We start from the raw sequence: 26921 nt of genomic DNA, 5'->3' as shown, positions 1-26921 counted from the left end.
TGCATAATTCTTAAATCACTTTGTGATTAGTAAAGAAATTGTGGTAAGTATCATTTATACCGGAATTAGTACAAAACGTTTCTTAATAATAAAATACCATTAGATCTATATTATCAACATATTCCATTATCATTATTAAACAAAATTTAATACCAATTTTGCCTCGAATTTTGCCTTCTTTAATAGCTAGTAAATATCAAATTTATAGTTATTATACCACATTACTATCAAACAGTTTGAAGCTTAGGGTATAACAATTATATGTTAACAGTTAAAGAATAGCATTATCTTCAAACAAATATGTAGGATTAATTTCAATCATTTATTGCTTATGGTAAAAATACTATTTCTATGTGTTAAGTTATCTTTACTTACCATAATTGAGCAAACCATTTGGTAACAAAAACATTTTATTTGTTTGTTGACATTTGAACTTAATATTTGTTAACTCAAAATAAAATTTGTTTACTGTAACCAAACTTTTTCTCAGTGTACAACAAGGCACACACATTCACGAATGTTACGAGTCACCCTAAACTAAATACACCTAGCCTTGCATGCCCTACTTCACGGAAGTCGAGGTTCGACATAGGTACACCCCCGTGCACCGTGTAACTGAGTAAACGTGGTCTAAACCTGAGATATTGTAGACTTCCACAAGCACATGGATATTAGTTAACACCTCGCATGTTGTAAATTACGTATTAGCACAATGGTGGTTGGAAAATATCTGATTTAACAAACGGCACAATTCATATAAGTACATAAGAGTAAACTACATAAACTACTTTACCCGACACCAAAGTGGTTGAATCTTACGCACAAACACCAAAAACAAAGCTAAACTCTATGAATACAACTCAAAATGCAATAATCCCAACACCAACAAGCTTTAACAATCAACAAGTGACACCAAGCCCCCAAATCCCAAACATCCTCCGGAAATTACGAAAAAAATATCGACAGGTGGTGATGGCGGTGGCTCATGTCCCCAGAATCTCCAACTACTTGACCGGTTGCATCCGAGGTTGAAATATACCTACAGGATATTTAAAGGGATATAGAATCTCAACCTTAGCAGTCCATTCTTCTATTTTTTAAGTTGGAGAATTAATGTCTTCTGTTCTTAATATTCGTAGTAGACTGGACATCCGGCTCGAAGGACCATATAATTAACCTCGCGTTATTTTCTCTCCCTTTCGTATGAACACACGAATTAAAGGCAAACGTTTATTTTACATTTTATGTGCACTTTATAAAACGGAATAGAAATAAAATTAAACAGTAGGTATGTAAAAATAGAAATAATTCACTAATCTTGGCGATTAGGTGACAACCTCCTTAAATCATATGTTAATATGACTGATCTAAGGCCACGTCCAGCTAGACATATTACCGGTTATTGGTGGATAGTTGCATCTGTCGGTCTCGCAAGTCCTACATTCTCTAACTGCGACCTCCCTACTTATTATTATTCTGCAGAAACTCTCCGACGGGCGTACATGTGAGCAGCCTCTGCTGTCTTTGGTTCCTTCTGTATCGGTAAGTTTTGTTAAAAACTACAGAATAGCAATATAGTATATCGGCTTACCAATTCGTGCGCCATAACACAACGACTTAAAACCAATCACGGATAAGTCACGGCAAGTCTCGTATGTTGTCACCTGACCCGATGTGCATCCGGCATCCGAAGGATAGCATAGCATGCATTCCAGCGCTTGAGCTGATAATAAATCATTATTTTCACAAAAGCGGACAATTACAGTGTAATGACCCACCTGAAGCTGCAACAGTAACGACGACGAGCAACGCTATCAGAACTTTTGAAGCCATTATGAGTTCCAGGTAACCTTCTCGGGTAAACTGCGTCGCCTTTGGCCCGCAGCGAGCTTATATATCTATTCCTATCAGGGCGCAGACAGATTAAAAAGATTAAAAATAATTAGAGTATCATTTAGTTTTGTTTCTTTTTTATATATATTGATATAAGTCGAGATCCGGATAATAGTAGGATAACCTGAGATCCCCCTTTAAAGTTAAAAATATGCGTGTATAATGGGTTGCCAACGACATGAAATATGTTCTTCTATCATTACCCCTGTAGAGGGGAAAGGAATTCTACAATTAAAATTATCCATATAAAAAGCAGTTAGGATGAGATCCAAAAATAAATACACTTAAGTAGAGATCATATAGTGTATAAAATGACATTGGTGTGATAAGGAGAGATCATGCGGTGTTGTCAAATGTACTTGTTCTAAAAATAGATTTCGTTATCTTTTGCGAATACTTAACAGGTTGTTAGCCTTCCTGTAGGATTCCTTCGCGTATTCTTTCTTCGATAAAGCGGTGCGTTAACATTATTTGGCACCCGGGGCTTGAAATATTATAACATTTAATTAAATAATACCTAGTGTAATAGGTACTCTATTTTACATCGATGATAAATATTAATGATTAGCTATTTATTAAAGGAAAGAGTTCCCGTTGGAAATGAATAATTTTTTGGCATTATCTGAAATGCTTCAAAATTGATCATGCATTAGGTATTCATCCTATAATCATGTATAAACACCAAACCCAAAGAAATCATTATCAAATTGCTTTTTTATCTCTTCCAGTATCGTATGGTGCGGTTGGTAAAAAGCAATCACAAGAACTCTAAAGTTATTTGCCTATGATTACATGTAAACCATTAGGTTGTTCAGTATTTCGTAAAGAAATCTGCAAAAAGTTCATTTTTGAAGAAAGATGCCTTGGTTAGTCAAATTGGTTCAAACCATGGAGGTGGCCATTTTGGTTCAAAAACATCTAATTCATCCTCCAATCATGTATAAACACCAAACCCAATCAAATTGCTTTCTTATCTCTCGTCCAGTACCGTATGGTGCCTGGTTGGTAAAAAGCAATCACAAGGACTCTAAAGTTATTTGCTTATGATTACATGTAAACCATTAGGTTGTTCAGTATTTCGTAAAGAAATCTGTAAAAAGTTCATTTTTGAAGAAAGATGCCTTGGTTAGTCAAATTGGTTCAAACCATGGAGGTGGCCATTTTGGTTCAAAAACATCTAATTCATCCTACAATCATGTATAAACACCAAACCCCCAAAGAAATCATTATCAAATTGTTTCCTTATCTCTCTTCCAGTATCGTATGGTGCCTGGTTGGTAAAAAGTAATCACAAGAATTCTAAAGTTATTTGCTTATGATTACATGTAAACCATTAGGTTTTCAGTATTTCGTAACGAAATCTGTAAAAAGATCATTTTTGAAGAAAGATGCTTTGGTTAGTCAAATTGGTTCAAATCATGGAGGTGACAATTTTGCTTCAAAAACATCGCACTTATACTGCAATCATGTGTAAACACCAAACCCAAAGAAATCAGAATAAAACTGCTTCGTACCTCTCTTCCACTACGCGTACGATACCTAATTGGTAAAATCAATCATAAACAATTTACCAAATTCTCTTTTTAGACAGCGCTGTAATATCTTTGGTTCTTTTCCCGATGGTATAGAAATAACGTTTTTGACATCTTTTGATCAAAATACAAGTGGTCATCGAAAGTGTATCAAATTCCCCTATTGGGCACCGTGGTAGGTGTGTTCCTAGCTTATAGTTCCGATACCCTTAGAATTCATTATAACCCTCTTATTTTAATTTAATGTGCTTACTAAAATATACTAAACGTTATTTTACATTTCTCCTCAATCCACCAGTTTAATCTCTTTAATACAAATCCGCCCTTATAACGTAACGTGGATTAGGAATAATACATACGAGATAGCAGAGAACAAATTATTTACGTTAAAGCGCACATAGTACAGCTACCTCTTTCATTATTTGCTATCGCACTTTAAAGCGAGTAGACCGCTTTGCAATGTTGCCGTTTATTTGGATCTCACATTATTTAAAATATAACGTATTGTATATAACGTAAGCAGCGCCCCCTAAGATGATCATTCAAGAACTTCGCGTTATAAATATATATATATATATATATATATATATAATTGAAACTTATTTTTAGCTTACGCATTCGTTTCACCTCTGTCAACTGCATGTCTTTTTCTGCTCTCCTTCTCTTCGCAGCAGTAGTTTCAACTATTGATTTCCTCATACACTCTTCAACCGTCTTACTGTTTTTGATTCAATTTTGGGATTAGTCACTCTAAAATATTTTAGGGTCCTTTTGTCAACACATCTGTCCTTATACAAAATTTAAATTAAATAACTTTGCGCGATTCAAAATTAATCCTACCACTAAGAACAAAAACAGAATTAAACAATTACAAATTGCGAACTAAAATTATAGGACAATCCTCATCAACCAGAAAGTAAATTTTTCACTTCTATTCATAAAAATCTCTACACGTCTCGATCAAATAACTAAAATCATAATCATCGTTATTCCCAATCTCATTGTATGTACATGCATTTTTTAAGTACAGGGCATATCGCTATCATCGTTGGGATTGTTTCAACCTAGACAACGGGATATGGATGAGACTGAGTGAATTTGGGGTAGAATGTAAGGCGGTAGACCGTCACTTCTACCGAAATTGTAGACTAAACATGGAAAACCAAAGAGAACTGCATCGACTAGGACTACCTATATCATCACATATTAATGACGCATAAACCGCCGTATCTGTACGAAAATATTTCGTTTAGAACGGGCGTTGTAACATAAATATTAGGTGTGCATTGTACTTAACCCCCAGGTTCTAAGCTACATTCACACTACAAGAACACGGGAAATAAAAGGTTTGTTCGTTTGTCTGCACTAATCAACACTGGTGTACCAAATGCGTTCGTTTGTCTGTTTGTAACTGCATGCATTCCGTTCGTTTGTGTAGTGCAATTTGCCCATTTTAGTTCATAACAGCACAAACTTTGTTCGTGCATTTTAGTGCGAGCAACTTAGTGCAGCATAAATTAGACGTGAAACGACCGTTCTCATAACCATAAACATTTTGAAAAAACAAGGTGGGGAATCTGCGATGAATAAATTATTGGAAATGGAACTTTTATTTCATGATATTATTGAACAATTTATAAGTAGATCGTCAAGTGAGGAAGATAATATTGCAGAGGTCATACAACAAGTAAATGAAAAATAGTTTCCTGTATAATAAATAATAAATTTATCACTCATGATGCAGTACAAACGTTTTTTGTTGGTTATTTATTTACTATACCCTAAATAAGCGTTCGTTTGTTAGATGCCAGTGCATCAAAAACTGATTACTCCAGCTTACACCGTGACGTCACATCAGTGTTGCACCAAACCAATCGAGCAAGACAAACGAACAAACCTAAAGTCAGGCAATGTTTAAAAATGGTCACCCGAATGACGACTCCCTCCAAAATTAAACAAGATTCCGCTTAAATTTGAAAAGTGGCACGTGATAAAACATCTAAGGCAGGGCCCCCTTACTTCAGTTGTAAACAATGCTATGACCTGACGTACAGTATGGAAGGAACGTAAAATAAAACACTGAAATTGTGGAAATTCTTTAATAAAGATGGTTATTATTAAGTTTGTGAAAGCCCGGAAATTTAGTTGATAAGCAAAGCCAAAAGGTGCCGTACTCTCGCACAATTAACTGCCAAGGGTAAAAAGAGTTCGACAGAGAAAAATCTTGCAGTTAGATTAATACAGTCCCAAACTCAGTTGACAAAATAATTTGTAGAATTATCAAGTTAAGCACCCGCCAAGGTTAAAAACAGATTTTGGGAACAATGGGTCAGGTAAGCAGGTACCTAAATTCTGAGAAAGGGTGAAGGGTATATGATGTTGAACGGTTCCACCCTGTATATACAACTTACGACGATACATACATTTTTGAGAGTTGGCAACCATGCAATTTCTAGGTGGGAAAAAGGTGCCTGCGCCATCTAAAAAGCAGGAACGGGAGTTCCGTTGATGATCTTGTCTTGAATGGCGGTAGTGAACGCGTCGCTCCATAAATGTTTGATGTTATTTTGTGTTATTTAATGCAGTGAGATGCCCCAACCTTAGCAACGGCCTGTCAATATGAAGCACCCTATACATCATGTTAGTTACACAAGCTGCCAACCGAAATCTGGTGGGATTACAGAAAAGGGAAAGAGAGCGAAGATGAGACGGATGGAATTTCTTGGAAGACAACGTGTTTACAATTTCAAACACCTGCAGTCCACTTTTCTCTCAGAAATGCGTGAAATGCAGGGAATGGGAGATTTTCGGGTGGTTTAGGGGTATTAGCAGATCAAATTACCACGTGGCTTGGGTTGGTCAAATAAATAGGATTTAACATGTGTGTTCATGGTCTTTTGTCTTGTAACCAGCTGAAGTGTAAAGTACGGCTGGTCTTGAAATATTTTGTTATACCTTAATCATTGCTGTGTGCTTTTGCTTTGTTATATCAGGTGAGGTATTTGCTTTATTCAATTAATCTATAAATGTGTGTAACTTGAATGCAGATTGTAACCCTTTACTTAATGAATTCAATCACTTGTACCTTTTAATGTGTAACCTTTGTTGGTATTGGCAATCATGTTTCATTGTCGGTAGGGCTGTATCTGTGCTGTACATACTTGCATGTGTACATATTTAATTTGTGTATTGTGCTTTTTAGTCACTCTCGATTATTTCATTGCATTTCATTATATTTGCTTATTTGGGACTGTGAGTAATCAAGAGGGAAGAGTGCTTGTTTAGAGGGGATCGAGTTATTCAAGTTTATACGGGCCTTGGTGAACCTAACACTAACATTTTCACTCGTTCCGAACCCAACAACTTTAGCCCAGGACTACAGGGTCCCCACTGGTCCTGGGTAATCCTCCCGCCCGGCGAGGTATATTTGACATCTCTTAGTCTTGTCTGATGTATGTGTTGTAATACCTGGGGAATGGCTCGTTCCCATTTTGGTTACTGATAGCGTGTTTGTAGTAGTTACCCCGGTTTCGAGAGGGCTCAAAAGTGCTGTACATTGGATGTTGTTCATTGTAGGACTACTCCGAATTAGGTTTTCCTAATTCGTAAAGTAAATGCAGGAGTAGTATAGAACCACTTAAGACCCTCTGCAGGGGCGCCGCTAAAACCCATTATGCGGGTCACTCAGACAGGGACCGTCGTGATGTACGCTTCAAGGTCGGACGGAACGTGCTGCTCAAATCGCCTCTTTTAAGTAAAGCAATCAAAGGGTTTACCTCTAAATTGGGGACCAAGCGGGATGGATCAGATATGGGAGTGTAACACTACTTGGCAGACACCTACAAAAGCATTTGGTTCTTTTGAATAAGTTTTCCCTTAACAGATTGTCGTATCGGCATCACAGAAGTATATATAAACTTCATTAACAGACACTTCCGCATAATTATATTTCCCCGATTTCATTTTCTATTCAACAAAATTGTCAGTAACAGTTACACAAACTTTTCACTAAATAAGATGGCGTATACTTCAACTTTGTCTTCGAACGAGGGACCAGGTACTAATCCTGGGGGTCAAACTAAATTCTTCAATTTCGACCACTTTTACATTTTTTTAGTAATCGCATCCAATCTCTTACAGTCTGTAATCAAATCACGGAAATTTACATAGGCAGATGTATAAATTTTATTTACAATTATAACAATCATCACAATATTTGCGCTAATCTATCCGTCCAATTGTTTCCAATAGATGCAAGGGTTTCGATTTACAGTTCATATACCACTGTAGTACAGAGCTGGCATGACTTCTAATGACCAATGCTTGTGAATCTAAAAGCAGGCGGCAATTAGAAGTACACAAACATTCACAATTACCTGTCCCAAACTGTTTCAGCCACCGCAAATTCGCTGCGATAATTTGGGGGGTGAATTCCGAGTGCTTTGTAAAATGTATGACTAACGTCATCACCGCACAGATTTGGTTTGGATCATTTAACGTTGAGCCTTGGGCTTGAAGATCTGGGAAAATTTGGTCGATAATGAACCGTTCGCCGACGTCATCCATTAGCGCAATCGCCAGAACACGAGCGCATTCATTACGTTCATCTAAAACCGCCGTTAGTCGCGTTCAGTGGACACCGAGCAAAACTTACCAATGTAATACTTAACCAACTCCTTGAATATCGCCCTAACATCACAGTCGCTTGAAAATTGGTAATAATTTAAAAGTAAGTATCGCAAATTAGCCGAATTGTACTCAGGCAAAGGCACGCCCTTTAAAAAAATCGCTTGCACAATCGCTCTCATAAGCACGTGATCGTGCGCCGGCATTCCCTTTCGAGGAAAAACCTCGATCCATATTTGGAGCACGGTGTAAATGTAAGGAATCGCTAAATCGCCCAAGTCGGCAATGGCCGAACATATCGCAATGCGCATTTGCATATAATTAAATTGTCCCTTGCAGATGGTCACGTATAACCTGGTGACGGGACTCAGAGCGACTGGATCCTTAACGATCCTCAGGTAGGAGTCGGCCTGCCTGAAGTACGCCTTACACACACCCTTTACTTTCAATTTTTCTAACGCCATCATGAACTTGTACAGGCCGCGTTGGGTGGTTGTCAGGTGAGGTTCCCTAGGATAGTTGCCTTTCGTCGGTGTATCGTGTATGTCGAACACGATTCGGCCCAAAATTAATCTGGAAACGTATTAATTACAACGGTTGCTATTTACAACCCTTAAACCTTTAATTAGGTATCTGGATATCTTTAAACACGAAAATAACGAAACTTGCTACAGACGTTATACAAAAACAGTTTGCGCATGCGTGGACAAGATTTGTTTGTAACATTTAATAAAAAATTGTAACGTACGCAATACTTACTTTGCTATACTATTTGCGGATTCGCATGTAAACATCTTGGCTATTTTAAAGATCTTCTCATTACAATTTGAATACTGCAACATGTCTTCAATTAAGAATCTGGCTCTCTCTAAAAGTAACACTTGTTAATTGCAAAAATCAACAACAGTATAAACAATCCAATCACACACACTTTGGCGCCCGAGCCAGCGTAAACAATAACGACAGCAATCCGATCACATACACTTTGGCGCCCGAGCATCCTTCGTTCAATGCATTTTTGATATATTTACTCTACCGTAACGGTTTGTTAACAATACATTAGAATTGTTGATATATCAAGTCCGATATTTGAAATTGAGTCAGATTACATAATTAAAAACAATCGGTCGACGCCCAAGTCATGTCTAAATTCGACTTCGACATTTTAGAGCTTTCAAACACTATACATCAAGTGATTATATTTCTTATTTTCGGCTTACCTAAAAAAATTCCTGTTACTGTGTCTTCGGACCTTTCTTTGTTAGCACGACAGAACTATACAAGAACTTATCCGCTTGATTACTAAATATTGTTTAAAGTTCGAACCCCAATGATTTTAAGCTCATTCCTCCTTGAAGAAGAACCCCACATTTAGGGGAAAACTCCCAAAACCTTGTTGTAAATCGATTTTTTATGAAATTTATGCAGTGACTTCATAGATCCATGGTTGCGGAAAAGTATACATCAGGAGATTTATTTTTCATATGTAAGAATTCCGAAGAAAAATTGATTACAAAAAACAAAAAATCAAACCTGATATCAGAAAGTTTCATTTGACACCCAATAATTGCTGTAATTGTATTCCAAAAAATTGTCAATAATGACCCATTTACGTGCATAGAATGACACTTGTTGACCTTGTGAGTTAGTTCCATACGACGAGAGCATAAAAGGGTTTAACTATGTTATCCCAAAAGCGATCCAACCTTCAATTTTTCTTGGAGGGAGCCTTTTTTCAAGACAGAGCCGTACTTTGTACCTTAAAGAAAACACAGATTCCAACGATAAAAGTTGTTTTAATTAATTGTATAAAGTATTGCTTGTTTGGGTTATCTTTAAAAGATTGCAGCGGGATTTGTGGAGATTCATAGCATGGAACAGATTGGTATGTACAACGGGTAGTATGTAACTTGTTTATTTAAAAAAGGGGTCTAAGGAATAATAACTTTCACAATCCCCTCGAGCCGAGTCCTCTGGGATGTAACCTTACATACATAAGCATTTCTAGGAATTGACATCACATAATCACCATGACACAAATACCCTATGTATAACTACCATTACACTCTATATTTAATTTCAACCGACACACACACGATTTAATTTGATCTCATCAGAACAAAATGGCCGACTAGTTAATAACCTTTGGCATTGATACAAAAACATCCATCACAAACACCCTGTATCATTACACCTTCTACATTTAAAATGACAGCCAATCACAGAAAAAAATTAAATTCACTTACCGCTACAAAATGGCAGACATCCGGAAATTTAAAACTTCCGCACAATTTTAAATTTACCGCAACAAAATGGCCGACATCCAAAAATTCAAGTTTACCGCCAGCAAATGGCGCAGCCAATAACCCAGCACTGTGCCGTCAGAAAAAGGGAGGGGTATGCTAGACTTACACTACTACAAATGGCTGACCAAATAGGACCTATCAGTAACGGATCATTGGCACCGTAACAAAATTTCACCATGTATACAACTTTCGCAATTCTCTATACATGTACAGGGTGGCCAAATAAGAATGCGAGGTACTATACCTGGGAACCTGTCTACCGTAGAGGCTTGCGGTAAAAAAAGTTATTACTAAAACGGCCACGAGAAAAACCTGGAAAATATTTTTAAGTTTCTGAAAGGGTCGCTAGGGGGCGTAACTGCAATCTGGAATCTAAAAGTGATGTTTCTGTGAATTCCGCTATATTAACCTAACAAAAAATGCCCGTTCTTTGAAGTCGACGATAATCTGAACCTTTTTTCTTTGACAATTATTGCTGTATCTCTAAAAATAAAGTGGTGGGGGGTATTCAAAGGTTTCCGTAAAGAACACCCTGTATATTCGAAACCGCTGAGCCGATTTTAACAAACTCACATAATTGAAAAGTTATTCTTTTTTTTTCCATATAATAACAGAAACTATTTCCTAGGAAGTAACGATCTATTTGTGTCTGTCTTTTAGGATTCCTACGCGCGTGATAGCTAAGTTTGTCCCAATGGACGTCCTTAGTTGTTTTTGGATTTATGTCAGCTCGAACGGTTTAGTCCTCTTGAGCCGCCTGGACGCCTCTTCATTGATGTGTAGTTTTATTCTATTTGCATGTGAGAGTTTTTCTTCGGCTACAAATATTATAATATTTGAAGTTTTGTTAGTTTCACATATCGCCGCTTGAGGGCTTTTTTCGTTATTCCGACAGAACTGGTTAATTTTCTCAAAAAATTTAAATGCATTGTTCGACTTTTTTTCATGAAAAAGTAGCTAAATGATGCCTAAACAAGCTCGCGAAAACCGCATCTCGATATCTTGTTCCTAACCTAAAATTTAGACACATAGGTTCTCAGATACAGTATCCCGCATTCTTAGTGGTCCACCCTGTATTTTCGAATTTACAACCACGACACTATATCAGGAATCAGCCACTAGCTGCTAATTACAGAAAACTATATTAACGTTTCTTGCAACTCCAACAAATCCCCACTAGATGGTTCCACAAGCAAATTGTCCACATCCACATAAATTCAAATTTACCGCTACAAAATGGCAGACATCCCTGTTAAGGAGAGGGGCACATTGAGACACACAGAACACAGCCCACGCAAGCCCGGGAATGTACGGTACAATATGAGCGCATGTCACCTAGTGCTGAAAACAAGTGGAAATTTTGATTTTAAAAAAGACTGCCTTTTCGATTTAAAAAAAAATTAATTATTGACCGCCTGCGTGCGGAGTATTATGTACAAACAAGCTTCGGAAACTTTTCGTCATGTCAAGGGTCACTGAATATAATTATAAGATCAAATGGACTTACCTTACCTCATAAATGGATAAATAAAAAAAAATGAAATAAACCACCTGTAAAGCGGCAGAGCGGTGTGAATCAGTCCAAACGTTTGCTAGTTACCGTGTTCACAGACTAACAAGACACAATCGACTCCTCTAAATAGCTTGCATTGTTTTGCTCTGCCGCTTAATAACGCTACCTTGATCTATGGTGTTCCAAAGCTCTCTAAAACTCGAGTCAATAAATCTAGAGAGTAGACTTATTGTTTTTTTCTCGCTCGAGACGATACTTAGATGATGTCTACTCACCAAGTGGTATTCGTACTGTTTGAGTTGGAACAGCGATCGATGGACACGCGTCCACTGCTACTCTGGGCGCAGATGGCGAAAGCAGCACCTGCTCACATTCTGACGCAGCGGGCGGCGGTAAATTCCGCTTCTCTGCAGACAAGCACCGTGTACACGTGAGCTTACAAAATGACAACTTACCGATAACTGGAACGGTTGGGATAACTACAGGCGCTCTTGTCGGACGGACGTCCGCGCGTTCGGGTGACGCGGGCGAATCCGGAATCGCGACTGATTTCGGCGGTTGTAGGATGTGAACGCTAAGAATTTTGATCTTGCCCGTTTCAGCCGAGGGTTTCTCATGGGTTTTCGGAGTGTGGGCGATCCGTCTCTTCTTCGCGAAAACGGGCGGTTCTTCCACAACGGTCGACGTGTCGTGGCGCACGGCGGGCACGAAGAGACGCTTCCGATTCATTCGGGTCAAGCTGTGCCCTCTACACGCGACGCAGGGCAGTTGCTCTATGACGATCCGCTCCTCGTTCTGTCTCTTTCTTCTTGTGGCGTACGAGCGCGTCACCGATCTGTTAATGTCGGCGCACTTCTTCAGCAGCTGCTCGCTTTTCCTGGGCGCGGCGACCCGTTTCTGCTGCCGAACCAAAGTGACGATCTTATCGTCGTCGAATCCCAGCGTGAACTCGTCCACGTTCTTCTTCTTGCGCGGCGTTTTGGACGTTCGCCTTTTACGTTTCGCCGCCGGCAATTTCGGCGCGAAAATTTTACTCGAATTTACGTCTACGAGGGCGTTAATCCACTCTTCGTCCGATGAGGTGTTATGCGAGCAAAAGGCGCTGTCTCTGCTCTCGCATAGTGTGTCTTGGGACAGCTCGGAGGATAAGTCGGATCGCGTTTCGTCGATTATTTTATTTGTATCACAGTCGGTCGTACTCGTTGGAGGGATTTCGGTCTTGACCGGTTTAGGACTATCAGCTTGTTCTAGGCTATCATTCATTATTTCGGTAGACAAGTCGGCGGTTACCTGATTTTCCGAGGGAAGTTCGGAATCCGTATTGATTTCCGTGCAAATGACACCATCGACCATGCTCCCATGGTCCTCGGTTACCGGATTTTCCGAGTCAAGTTCAAAATCCCCATTGATTTCCGTGCAATTGACACCATCGACAATGCTTCCATGGTCCTCGGTTACCGGATTTTCCGAGTCAAGTTCAGAATCCAAATTGATTTCTGTGCAAATGACACCATCGACAATGCTTCCACGGTCCTTGGTTACCGGATTTTTCGAGTCAAGTTCGGAATCCGCATTGATTTCCGTGCAAATGACACCATCGACAATGCTTCCATGGTCCTCGGTTACCGGATTTTCCGAGTCAAGTTCAGAATCCGCATTGATTTCCGTGCAAATGACACCATCGACAATGCGTCCACGGTCCTCGGTTACCTGATTTTCCGAGTAAAGCGTAATCATTTGTTCGGAATCCGCGCAAACGCCATCATCGACAATGCTCCGAAGGTCCTCGGCGTTGAGGCATTCTTCGACACTCACTGTCGAGGCTGGTAGCACTTCTTCTTTAAATTGCTCGGATTTGGCTAACTTAATTACCTCATTTGTACTTAAAGTAGGAACTTCAGTCTTCAGATCCTCCTCGAAACTTGAGTTTAAAACCGTTTCAGAGCAGATTTCTTCATAATTGAGTTTATCGCCGGAAAAATCCGGTTTAACATCCGAAAACTCGGAATTTGAATGATCTTCCATCTTCTGACACGATTCAGCTTTGGAATCTGCCACCATGTCAGCAGGATTGGACGATTTAGCGTCATTGAGACTGTTGATAGCATCAGAATGGCTGATCGTTTCTGAAACTTTGGAGACGATTTCAGCAATTCCTTCGGCATTAGGGGGACTTTCCAAGTGTGCAGTCACACTTACAATTGATTCTATTTCGTTTTCAATATCACTAGGCGGTAGCACTAGACTTTGTCCATTTAATTTTAATTTATCACTAGCCAATCCTGCAAAAATAAAATACGAAGGTTTTATATGACTTTAATCCAAGACAAAAGAAAAACAAGCATAACGATTTTAGTTTTCTAATAGTATACGAAAAACCAGGATTCAAACCGGCAAGTTGAAAGAAAATATTAACGTGATAACGGATTGTGCCGCTCAACCTCACATTCCACAAAAGGGCATTGTTGGACTGTCGAATTTGGAGATTTCATTCCGGCTATTTAGATAAGTATAATTAACCGTAATTGGCTTATAGATAACAACCGCCGATTAAGTCGAGATTATATCCGCGCTTAATTAATTTGAAGTTTGAAACCGATTCTATATTTTTCCGGTGTACCAGGTGACCCAATAAGACGGTTCCTCGGTCATATCTCGAGAACCGTCCGTCATATGACTTAGGGGGAAAAAAAATTATTGGGTAAATCGGTCATGAAGAGTCGCTGGAAAATATTTTCAAGTTCAAAAATGACTAACAGAGGGCATAACTGCCATCATAATGTTTAAAATTGCATTTTCATTAAATTTCGCATAATAAACTAAAACAATTTTTTTCACATTTCTAAAGAGAACCAGTTTATTTATCATTTTCGTAAAAACAAAAACTCAGTTATTTCAAAAACAAAGATGGCGTGGGGCGTTCAATTGTTTTTGCAATATCCTGCTTTAACTTCTTAACCGTTTGACCGATTTTAACAAATTTAGTACGGTTTAATTTTCCAAGGCCTACCTAAAAGTGTAGGGCGCTTTTCCAAACAATCGTTCGCGCCATCGACATAAACCGGAAATACGTCAAAAGTAAATTTAAGATACAATTTGTTTTGTTTTTACGAAAATGATAGATAAACTGGTTCTCTTTAAAAATGTGAAAACAATATTGTTTTAGTTTATTACGCGAAATTGAAAGAAAATGCAATTTTAAACATTAAGATGGCAGCCCTCTGTTGGTCATTTTTAGACCTTGAAATTATTTTCCGCGATTCTTCATTACCGATTTATCCAATAATTTTTTTACCCCTAAGTCACACGATGAACGGTTCCCGAGATATGGCTGAAAAACAGTCTTATTGGGTCACCCGGTACAAGATTGGAAGTCTAGTTTATGCTTGACAAAATAATAAGCGCAAGTAATCAAACAGCATAGATTACGTTTTTAATTGAATTATTTAAATTACCAAACTAAAAAATGCAATAATGGGTGCTAAAAAAAAATGCAAAAAACTGAACAAAAATGTGAAAATAATTAAATCCTGCTTAAAATTTTGATTTTTTCGAATTTTCCAAATTCTCAATTTTTCGCGTTGCTGCAATTTCTTAATTTTTTCAGAAATTTTCTGTAATTAAAATTTTTTTTCTACAAATTGTTTTTTTTGGAATTTTTGGTCGAATTTTTTGAATTCGCTAAAGAATTTTTTTGTTTTCCCAGTGTTTTCAAATTGTTCTTAAATATTGTACACTTTCAGTTGGAATTTACAAATTCTATTTTATGAGGTAATTTTTAAAATTATTCCTAATTTGTCCAATTTTTTATTAATAATAATAATAATAATAAAGTTTATTTGTTTAAGTACATACTTTTACAAATTTTACATCTTTCACGAAAAATACGAGATTAAAAAAATGCATAACAAATCAACATTCTCAAAATTCTTACAAACAAGTATAAATGGTCGTGGAGGAGGGCTATAGTTGGTAGAAATTAATTCCATTTGTTGAGACCTTTCATTAGAGTACCATGAAGGATAAAACTAGTTCCACTACCTCCACTCCGTACTTTGATAAGGGAACAGAAAGAAGGGCAGTAGTTGGTAGGAAACGGTTCCTTTCGATGAGACCTTTCATTAGAATACCATGAAGGGTAAAACATGTGCCCCCCCCCACTTCCTAAAGTTTAACTTAGCACCACTAAACAGCATCTTAGGAAATAATTCGTGGGGGAGCCCCCCTTTTTAGACAGCGAAATTTGATCGCCGTCTGACACACCTTCAAGGTATAGGCTACCTACTATAAAAAATTCCAGTACTCTAGGACCATTCCCCTAGAAGTAGTTCAAAACGGTAGAAGTGGGTCCGGACGGACGGACAAAACGCAAACAATAGCACATTTTTTTTAATTCTTAAAAAATGCGCTAAAAACTGGACATGGATGAAATGGCATCTGAATCTGGATTCGTTATTTTCATGTTTAATTTTGGAATTATGAAACTTTACGAATTTGAGATTATGACAATTTGAGATTTTGGGAATTTAACATACCTACTGAGATCTTGAAATTTTTAGAATTTTCAAATTTTCGTACTTGCCAATTTAGATTTTAGAGATTGAGTTTGATATTTTTCTTAATCTCGAGAACTGTGATACTGGGATTTTTCAAACGTTTGGAGTTTGAAATTTGAGAATTTTTCAATTTTTGGGAATTTTTAATGTTTGAATCTTTGGAAGTTTGAGATCATATGACATTTTTTGATTACGCAATTCAGAAATAATTTTGGGAAATGTTTTGCGATTTTCGAGCTTTGAAATTTGGGATTTTGTAAAGTTTGGGAATTTGTGATTCTACAATTTTGAGATTGTTGGAATTTTTGGAAGTTAGAATATTGGGGATCCTGAACTTTTGGGTACGGTATTTGAGATTTTTCAAAATTAGAAATTTGCAAATGTTAACAATTTAAGAAAATGGGATTTTGAGATTTCAAGCTTTGGTAATTTGAGATTTTTGATGTCTTAGAAACGAAAAAGACTTGGGGATTTGCGATATTGTAAGAATTTGCAATTTTGGGATTTCAAGAGTTTTGGGCATTCGAGAATTCTTGATTTTGAGTTTGAGAAAACAATAAATATGAGAAAAAAAAATAGTAGGTTGGGGCAGGCAATTTATTGTTCATTCTGTTTATAATAACGATTGAATTAACAAATCAAGAATATGCAGAGATGCATTTAATTTATAGACTTGTCGATGGCAATTGTTATAAAGCAACACTGTATGCACAAAAGTATCCACAATTTCCATCGATGGTTATTTTTTTAAGTAAATCGAAAACGGTGACAGATACGCGAATAGTGCAAGAGACCAGCAAATTTCATACAGGGTGCTCCAAAAAAGTTCTGAAAGATAAAATTGAAGCCAATTCAAGAATGAAACAATTACTTTATTGTAGGGATCTAAAAAATAATTGATATAGGTATCAAATTTGAAACAATGATCACAGAACATAAGACGAAACTGAGAACTTAAAAAAGTGAAAAATCTAGGATTTAATATGCAAAACTGCGAAAAATGTCACTGTTTATATACAGGGTGTCCCATTTTCGACACTTATAGGATACCACAATAATTGTTAGTGCTATCAAAAAAGTTTTTGGGTCAAAATTAAATGGTAAAATCAAAATATTCGCTCGCTTAAAAGATACAGGGGAAAATCAAAAAATTGTCAATTTTAGAATGACCCTATATTTTGTTTGCTAAAAGATACAGAAAAATGTTTGTTTATTAGATAAAAATCATTGTTGAATAATCTGCCGTTTTTAAACTAAGTAAACAGGGTTAGCTAAAACACTTATTGGACCTAACCTCATTTTTTTAAATGGTACACCCTGTATATTTTATTCTAAAAAGATACCAATTTAAATTCTTTTTTAAGAACTGTAACGCGCTAGGGAGATTCAAGTAATTCAAAGAGAAAAAAAATTTCAAAAAGATTTTTGAATTTTTGTTAAATCTTTGTTGAATTTTTTTGAACCAATATTGATTTTTTTAAAATGTTATAATATGTTTGAAAAGAGAATTTAGTGTGCTATCTTTTTAGAATAAAACATACAGGGCGTTCTATTTAAAAAATAATATGGTTAGGTTCAATAACTTTTTTATCTGACCTCGTATAGGTACTTATTTTGAAAGCAGATTATTCAAAAATCGAAATTAGAAGAAAAAAATGCGAAAAAAACTATGAAAATAAAACAGCCACTATCCACATACTCTATCAACTTTGAAAATATTTTCTTTATAAAAATATGTACAATTTTTCTTTATTTATAGAAAATCAATTTGTCTCTTACCTGATGTGATTTTGATAGTAAGCATACGGGGTGTTTCAAATAAGTTTCTTACTGTCATTCAATTGAGAATTAAAAACATAAAAAAACAACAAAAAAACAAAGAATTCAAAAAATCATAATACATACATCACGTAAGATTGGACGCAATGGATAATATAAGATAAAGAAATAAAAGATTGAAAAACCTAAATGCTGAGCTAAATGGCTTATAGATCTGAAAATAAACTGAATCATGAAAAATTCAAAAAAGGCGTCCAAAAATCACAAGAAGATTGAATAAGGGGAACAAATGATACTCAAAATTCAAAGCTGAAAATTTAAAAAAAATGCAACAATTGAGAATTAGGTACTAAGTACAATGAAATAGAAAAATAATGGCAAAAGAAACCAAATGATACAAAATAAGTGACAACATTTTAAAATAAATTGAAAAATGTAAGAGGTGTTAGAAAAAATGCAAAAAAATTTAAAAAAAAGAGTGGGGTATGTAGTAAAACACTGATCTGTGCTCGGCTTGGTTTCTGAGATACAGGGCGCCCAAGAAAAATATTTGATTTGCTTATATTTTTGTTCAGTAACATGGCAATTGGACGAAATTCAGGATACTGGGTATATTGATGACGAGAAACTCAAATATTAACTTATTTTTTGTTTAATGTTAGAGGGCGCTACATACAGTGTTATTCCTGAATTTAGTTAATCATAACTTTTTTTTATATATCTTAAAATTAGTCAAAGAATCATCCTTTCAAGTTTGTAAGTACTTAATTAACACCCTGTATAGTAGAAAAAATGTACATAGTGCCCCCCGCCCTCTATAAATATTAGTCATGCGCACATCTTTAACCCCCCCCCCCAATAACAGTTTTTCCCAAACTGTTGCTAACTTTTTTAGGGGGGGTCAGTTTTGGTCGCATACTGGTGATATCACCTTGCAAGAACATTTGTTACTAACTTCATGTACCTCAAATAAACAAAATTTTCATAATGCATCCAATCATGGATAATGTTAGGTGCCTGTGGTTTTACATACAGGGTGTTCCGAATAAGTTTGTTACTGTCATTCATAAATATACTTGCCTGTTTTAAAAACAATTGCAAGTACTGTTATCTTCACCATAAGTGAACTATGCCTACTTGATTGCTAATACTCACCAATTTCTTCCTGATCGGTGCTCCCCTCTACTTCAGTTCCAAAGCAGGGAGCCAACTCAGGCATGGGAGACGGTATTGGAGACACTAAATTGAAACGCCTCGTCGACTCCATAATTATTTTAAACAGCTCCGATTCAGATTCATCTGCATCCTCCGATCTGTACTTACTCTTATCGAATACTGCGCTTTTAACTCCTCCCCTTTCAGAGAGAGGGGAGTGAGTAACTGTACAAGTCTCCGTTACACTATCAATCTAGAAAATTACGTTAAATCGCAATCTAAACCACGGATTACAAATTACATCACAGTTATACTTTGGCGACCCGCCGCTTACTTCATACTTCTGTACAACCCCTCTAAGCTCCAACAGCAAATTGTGTAGGGGACTACCAGAGTGTTTACGAAGATCGTTCACCTACAACTATACATCAGCACGGGGTATCGACAAGTCCCACTTACCTCGACCCGTAAACTATCGCGCTCCCTGCTTACGCTAGTCAACTGAAGCTCGAGACTCAAAAATTTCCTGAGCAAGTCGTCGTGCTCCCCCTTGAGCGTCACGTACTCGCTACGATGTGACACAACCGCCTGTTGTTGCGCGGCTTCCAACAGTTCCACCTTGCGACTTAGATAATCACGCTCTTTTGTAACGTCAACATTTTTAGCTTGCATCTCGGCGTACTTCGATTTAAAACCCAAGTACTCGTCGACCTACAGGAGACAATTACATTAAGCAATTAGGGGGAGAAGTACGTACGGTTTGCTGCAAACGTTCACTGTGATTACGCATTTCATTCAGTTCAGTCTGTAGCGTGTCCAACTGTTCGCTGCTCGAAATCAACTCGGACATCACCTTATTCTCGTTCCTCAACTCGTCACATTGTGTTACCAAGTCGTTGTATTTACTGTTTAAACTGTCCTTGTCCTTGCAGGAAGTTTGATAACGTATAAGCGACTCATTAATAAACGTGTTGTACTCATCTTTGGTGGTCGACAATTGTACCCGCAACTCGTCTCGTTCCTTACACACGGATTCGTACTGTCCGCTGGGGACCACGCTGCCACGTAAAGCAGCGCATTCCTCTCTTGTTGCCTTCAACGACAGCAGGCTGCGATGGTACTTGCGTTGTAATCTAAGGTTACTGTTCTTCAAATCGGAGAAGTTCTGATACACTTGGCTGAAAACGCCGTTGGGTTAAGAATATCGTGCCAATGCGCTTGTACTTACTCGATATCGTTGATTTTGGCGTGCAGATCTTCTTGGCTCATGTACATTTTTAAAAAACACACACGAATCTAACCTCACTTTTTTCGGTTTGCGGCTACAGTTTGGAATTCGACGTGATTGTGATCCTGGAAGCGCTTTGTACTGAAAAAGTGCTTGAAATTGAAGCTGAGAACATTCTGTACAAGTTCATCACACGATTTTTAACTTAATTTTGGTTGTTTTGAAAAATGTGTGCAGAACGTTTCAAAACGTTGTTGGTAAAACTATGGGTAAAACAGCCAATCGGACTGCCGCCGATAATCAGGTTTGCCAATCGCAAGGTGTCACCATATATATAATATATGGGTGTCACAATCTCAAACAGTCAAAACACCCTAAAATCTATTAGGTATACAAGGTGTCCCAACCAAACTTAAGCCTTCTAAAAAATATAAATATAATTAGTTTCTTTATACAGCTTGCCCGGGTAATCTAGGCATATTTTATAAAAGCATTTCAGAGTGTAATTTTACAGCGTTATACCTTTCAAGGACATATTCTAGCGCTGCAACAGTTTTCCAAGCCTTTCGGGATCTTTCCGGATTCTTTGCGCCTTCCGCCGCTTTTCAGGCTCGCTTTAGAAGTAGATGTAAAGTGTTCACGAAAATACCTAACGGTAAAGCTTCTCATTGCAGAGGTCAAAGGCGCGTTACAGAACAATCAAGTTTTTTAGGTACCTTCCAGAGTCCGTAGGACCCTTTCCAAAGCTTTTCGTATCTTTCACAGAGTTTACAAAATCTGTTCGGGGCAAAGCGGGCATTTTCTAGAGGCTTTTAGCTCCCTAAAGAACACTACACGCGTTCTAGAACAATCCACACTACTATACTTACACCTTTTCCAGAGCCTTTGCCGCTATGCTGACCTTTCTACTGCCTTCTCTAAGTATTTTAGGCAATTTTCATCTCTCAGAAGTGCCATTTTCCAAACCCTCAGGGTTTCTCCAAGGGTTTTATCTTTCGCGAGGTCCATTTTAGAGCTTCATAATTTCTTTACAGAGTCTTTGAAGTTCGGCTGATTGCGGAAACGACATAGGAAGCTTTCTAAGTGAAGGTGTAAACAGTTCACTGAAATCACGTATGTGGTATTTAAAGACGTTTCGAAACCAAAAAATGTTAAAGCTGTCTGGAAACTTTCCAGAATCTTTAGGGTCTTTAGATCCATGCTGGAAGCTTTCGGGGCGTTTCAAATTCCGTTGCAGGGGCCTTTAGGTACGCTCTTCAAGCACGCGTTATTCTGAAACTAGGTGAACTGAAAACGGAGAGGTCCTCAGGGATTCGTGGAATACGCCGTTCAGAGGTTTATGGATAGGAGTTTATTTGGAAATAGTTACCTAGGAATGCGTTCCAGAACAATCGAAGGTTTTTCAGAGCTGTCTAGGGGGTTTAGCGACCCTGTTAAGCTTTCAACAGCGATTAGAGACCGCATTTTACAGTGTCCTCTATTTTAAGAGCCATTTCTAGAGTATTCTAACATTATTTTGATGTTCCACAAATGATTTAGTCATTTCAAGACAGTCACTCTAGGTCTTCCATGGGAAACGTTTAAGGGGTTATGGACCGGTTCTTAAGAACCTTCAAGCATGGGTTGGAACCCATACAAAATATAGGTTCCGGTTCCGCACTATTTAGGTAGAATTATTGTTAAGGGTTCCGGTACCGGTTCCGGTTCTGTGGCTTCAGTAATTTTCGGTTTCGGTTCCGGTTCCAATTTTTCTCGGTATTTAAGGGTTCCAACATAAATAAATTAAATATTAAATATAAATTAAAGTACATTGATTCTTTTACATACATATTGTTTAGGGTTAATTGAAACTTATTTTTAGTCCATTTCACTACTGTCAACTGCCTGTCTTTTTCTACTTTCCTTTCCTTCAGCGGTATACTTTCAACTATTATGCTTTCCTTATACATTTCTCAACCCTCTTACAGTTTTTGATTCATTTTCGGTATTAGTCATGTAAAACACACGAGTTCCCAATAACCGTTTATGATTCACAATAATTAATACGTATAATACTCTGAAAGTAAAAATTAACACAACAGAGATGCGAGGAGTGCCACCGCAAGCCGGATACTGCCGATCACCGCGCCGTCCGAGTGCTTGTCGAGATTTCCCCGCTCTCCCTAAATCGCGCAGCGCTTACAGTCACTCTAAAATATTTTATAATTGTTTGGTATTAAGGTTAAGTTGTTAGAAATTAGTGGATAGCTCTAAATAAAAGGGCGAATTTGGATTTTTGGTTTTTGAAATTTAATATCTCGGAAACGAATGCAGATTTTATAATTATTTGAATTTTGTTATCAATGTAAGCTAGGGCTATATCGAGGGCCAAATATTTTGTGAAAAGAGTTTTTAAATTAAATGGGCCGCCGCCAGGTGGCGCTACCTAACTTATTTCTTTTAAATGGAATACGATAATTTTTATTCGATTTTTGGAATTTAGTACAAGATATTTGCGATAACTTTACTTATATGTGCTCCCAACCCGTCCCGTTTACATAAATGAGATATATGACCCTAGCTTACATTTACATATAACAAAGTTTTAAGAATTTCAAACCTTATATTCGTTCCCGTGATATCGGGCTGTCCTATTCCTCGCTGAACATCCTGTAGATAAGCAAAATGAATAATAATAAATCTAAGAAAAATGCATCAGAATCAAATATTAAGAGCATATAAAACGCAATTCCCCCCACACATAGCGCAACGTGCCTACTCACTCTAAGAGAGATAAAACCGAAAAATACCGGTTCTTTGGCACTAATAATAACGGTAGGTACCGGTATCGGTTCCGGTTATCATAACTTCTTAAATAACAATTCCGGTACCCAGTGAGGGGCATTTTAATGCAATCGGTTCCGGTTCCGGTACGGGTTCTTTTCGGTTCTGGTTCTAATCCCTACTTTCAAGCGCTCTGGTCTCTGGAACTTTGCAAACTCTATGCAGAACACTATAAACTTCTCATTAGGGCTATGTAGGCCCAAACCAAACCTTCCGTACGCATTTTAGGGTGTAGTCTAGGGCGTTTTGTCTTTTAATGGACTTATGGCCGTTTGCACCGACAAATTTAAGCGGAGCTTAGCTCAAGCGTAGCTTAAAATCAATGGCAACGACTATTCAGACAATGGTTGTCATGGATTTTAAGCTACGCTTAAGCTAAGCCCCACTTAAATTTGTCGGTGCAAACGGCCATTAGGCTTTTCCTAGGGTATTCTAGCGCTGCAAATGCATGTTCCAGAAAACGTAAAAGTTTTCTAGATTTTTTTCTACTCTTCTGTACGTATTTCGAGTGCATTTTAAGCGTCTTATAGTGTTTCTTAAAGCATTGCAGGTCTTTCTCGGAAACTCATGTCCATGAACCTAGCAGAGCAAGGTCAGCAGAACACAATCAAACATATTGCATAATTAGGTGCTAATTAAGTGCCCTAGTCCTGAATTAAATGATCTTTTTTTTTTAAAATTATAACATGTTTTGCCAGGTTCATATGAACTCAGCAGTTCACTACTTTTAAAACCCAAAAAAATGAAAAGTGGACTAACTATAATTAGGTGCTAATTAGATGCTAATTAAGTGTCCTATTCCCGAATTAAATGCTCTTCTGCCAGGTTCATAATTTAAAAAAGGAGCATTTAATTCGGGAATAGGACACTTAATTAGCACCTAATTGGCACCTAATCATGCAATATGTTTGATTGTGTTCTGCTGACCTTGCTCTGCTAGGTTAATGGACATTTTTTCAGACTTGCCCGACTGTAGAAACACAGCGTGTAAAGGCCGAAAAAGGGGTATAAGGAATCTTTTAATTGCAGAGCAAGTTTTCAGCCTTCTCTCACTGAAATAATTTTACAGACCTTCAGGAGTTTTTCGAGTATTTTCTAGACTCTAGGTAGAGCATTGGGCGCCTTATAGAACTTAACAGCGCCATAACGGGACAGAGCTCTTAAAGGCCCTTTTCAGAGCTATTCTGGCATTTGCAAAGGTTTTCTAGACATTTCGTGAGCTGCTTTCCGGGCGCTTTTTAGAGCTTTCTTTCATAACATTTCAAGTGTTTTTTAGACCGTTCCATGCTTGCTTGACAGGGGAGGGCGCATACGAATTAAGCTCTGGTAGAAGGTGTAAAAAATACGAAAACACACATGTGGGATTTGGTAAAATCTTCTAACCACACAGTTCAAAGGTGTTTTAATTTTTAAGGCACAGCATTTTTGCATAACGTTCTAAAGCCGTTAGATCCTTTTGTGGTTTTTTAGATCACCGCTGGAATCATCTACGCCTTTTATAGAATGTGTAGTGTACTTAACCCCCAGCTTCTACACTAACTTCACACTACAAGAAGTAAAGTCAACCCGGCAACGTTTAAAAATGGCCACCCGAATGACTATTCCCTGCAAAACTAAACAAAATCCCGCTTAAATTTGAAAAGTAGCACGTGATCAAAGATTTAAGGCTGGGCCTCCTTACATTAGTTGTAGACAACGCTTTGACTTGAAGCACAGTAGGGAAGGAACGTAAAATAAAGCTCTGAAATTGTGAAAAGTTTGATTAATAATGATCGCAATTATTAAGATTGTGAAAGCTCGGAAATTTAAGTTGAACAAATTACATTGCAAAAATAAACTTTGAAAATGGTAGTTCAACGAATAAAAATAGAAATAGGCTGGGAAAAAAAAGAACTTACCAACAAAAAAACCAGCCGTCAAATTAATATCAAGTTGTGTTGTAAAATTAATTGTTTGTAATGATGTGAATGCGTAAGATAAAATTATAGCATCACAAAAACTAGCAGGTGAACTGCAAGAGGTAACATATAGGTTATAAACAAGTTTTGGGAATTATGGGTCAGGTAAGCAGGTACTAAGATTCTAAGAAAGGGTGAAATACACAGGTTGTGACTCATCTTTGGTGCAATAAATTCCTTTTGTTAAAAGCAAGATGGAAAATTACATGGCCTTGTAAGCCAATTCAACAAAAAACAAGATATGTGGAAATTACGAATCGTAACTCATTTATCGCACATAGATTTTAAACTGAAGAGCTTTGATTAGCGTAATCCTGCTCCTGCAAAATAGGTAGTGTCGCCCCTCGTTCGGGGTTTCGAGCCTACAGTTGAATGTCGAAGACAATCACGGAATTAGGTGTCGTAGAAAGTGGTTAATTACAAACAACAAGTCAATACATACATCAAACGAATCGGTTATTTCCACAAATTAAAATAAAATGATCAAAACTTATATGAATGTTACTTCAGGGACAAGACCAAGTAATCAACATTAATAAACATAAATTAAGCAATCAGTAAACCAAAAACGTAAACAATTATAAACAAAAGGATAACGGTATTAAACGTTTCATTCTGCATTGCGGTTAAACCAAGTAAATTTCAAAAACAAAGATTGAAACATACCAAAAGTATAAAATGCGGCATACAAATATGATATAAAGAAATGCAAAAATTACTACCTGCATTAAATATCACAAAATAACAACAATTATGGAGCGACGCGTTCACGACCGCCATTCAAGACAAGATGCCAAACATAACCCCCGTTTGTGCTTCCTGGATGGCGCAGGTAGTTTTTTCCCACCTAGAAATTGCATGGTTGCCAACTCTCAAAAAATGTAAGTATCGTCGTAAGTTGTATATACAGGGTGGAAGCTCTCAAATGTTACAGTTTTATGGACTCGCCTACTAAGAGAGAGGATATAAGTCAAAAACTTTAGCAAGGTGAAGTGTTGTGTGTAAAGCGAAACTTCGATATTTTGTGTGGACTGTGTACGGAATGCATATGCTTCTTTTTGTACTTTTCACCAACCAAAACTTTGGCCTTACTTCAGCAACTGATTTCTCGGGTACTTTGGAATGAATTTACGGTACCATGTGGCACGTACATTTTTGGGTGGTTCCATTGTTATTGCCCCCACTTTCTCAGGGCCTTTCGGGGAAATTTAGGCGGCTCTCGGCATTTTTAAGGGGACAACGCCACAAAATTCTTGTCTGGAATAAACTTATTTGATGTCCATAGAAATAAGCACTATCATTGGCACTAGTCTGTGCCGACTGCTACTTATGATTTGAATCCCGAATTCACTTGAAAGTAGGTCAACTCGATCTTCTTTGCTACAACGTGAATCTCCCGAAAATATTTGGACTAATAGTATTGAGAAGTGGAGCTGAGTGTTGACAGTTGTACAAAGGGTACCGAGATCTACGACAATTAAGGCAGTTTGTAAAACCATGGTGAAATAAATTATTGACCACAGTTCATATAAACATTTTTATTTATACACTA

General features: G+C 37.4%; 2 protein-coding genes across 3 annotated transcripts; both read right to left on the bottom strand.

The window, feature by feature from the left end:
• Positions 1-1216: 1216 nt before the first annotated feature.
• LOC116181250 lies at positions 1217-1922 on the bottom strand. Its single transcript, XM_031501552.1, has 3 exons — positions 1779-1922; positions 1592-1723; positions 1217-1534 (listed from the first exon to the last, which is right to left on the bottom strand). Exons 1-3 carry the CDS (start codon positions 1831-1833, stop codon positions 1368-1370), a joined length of 354 nt encoding a protein of 117 aa, XP_031357412.1. The 5' UTR covers positions 1834-1922; the 3' UTR covers positions 1217-1367.
• A 5464-nt stretch (positions 1923-7386) lies between these two features.
• Positions 7387-20860, bottom strand: LOC116180556 (227 kDa spindle- and centromere-associated protein-like). 2 transcript variants are annotated; one of them, XM_031500608.1, is made up of 12 exons: positions 20589-20860; positions 20118-20538; positions 19820-20071; positions 19662-19775; positions 19361-19613; positions 12326-14152; positions 12146-12277; positions 8811-8919; positions 8080-8624; positions 7802-8032; positions 7619-7756; positions 7387-7566 (listed from the first exon to the last, which is right to left on the bottom strand). In XM_031500608.1, exons 1-11 carry the CDS (start codon positions 20633-20635, stop codon positions 7647-7649), a joined length of 4041 nt encoding a protein of 1346 aa, XP_031356468.1. In that variant the 5' UTR covers positions 20636-20860; the 3' UTR covers positions 7387-7566; positions 7619-7646. The 2 variants fall into 2 exon arrangements, with proteins under 2 accessions (XP_031356468.1, XP_031356467.1); XM_031500607.1 differs by lacking the exon at positions 7387-7566 and having other exon boundaries at positions 7597-7756.
• Positions 20861-26921: the final 6061 nt, after the last annotated feature.

This window comes from Photinus pyralis, unplaced genomic scaffold (assembly GCF_008802855.1).
Source record: "Photinus pyralis isolate 1611_PpyrPB1 unplaced genomic scaffold, Ppyr1.3 Ppyr1.4_LG9, whole genome shotgun sequence".
NCBI classification, from domain to species: domain Eukaryota; kingdom Metazoa; phylum Arthropoda; class Insecta; order Coleoptera; family Lampyridae; genus Photinus; species Photinus pyralis.
Note: the sequence above shows the minus strand (reverse complement) of the source record. Positions and strands in the feature narration are given on the sequence as shown.

Excerpts from the sequence above, each read along its gene's own strand:
- LOC116180556 (XM_031500608.1), bottom strand. The coding sequence starts at position 20,635 with ATGTACATGAGCCAAGAAGATCTGCACGCCAAAATCAACGATATCGA. Across the intron at positions 8,625-8,810 it reads TCCGCAAATAGTATAGCAAA|ATTAATTTTGGGCCGAATCG; the intron begins GTAAGTATTGCG and ends ATACGTTTCCAG. Across the intron at positions 8,033-8,079 it reads GTTGGTTAAGTATTACATTG|ATGAACGTAATGAATGCGCT; the intron begins GTAAGTTTTGCT and ends CGGCGGTTTTAG.
- LOC116181250 (XM_031501552.1), bottom strand. The coding sequence starts at position 1,833 with ATGGCTTCAAAAGTTCTGATAGCGTTGCTCGTCGTCGTTACTGTTGCA. Across the intron at positions 1,724-1,778 it reads CGTTACTGTTGCAGCTTCAG|CTCAAGCGCTGGAATGCATG; the intron begins GTGGGTCATTAC and ends ATTTATTATCAG. Across the intron at positions 1,535-1,591 it reads GTGTTATGGCGCACGAATTG|AAGGAACCAAAGACAGCAGA; the intron begins GTAAGCCGATAT and ends TTACCGATACAG.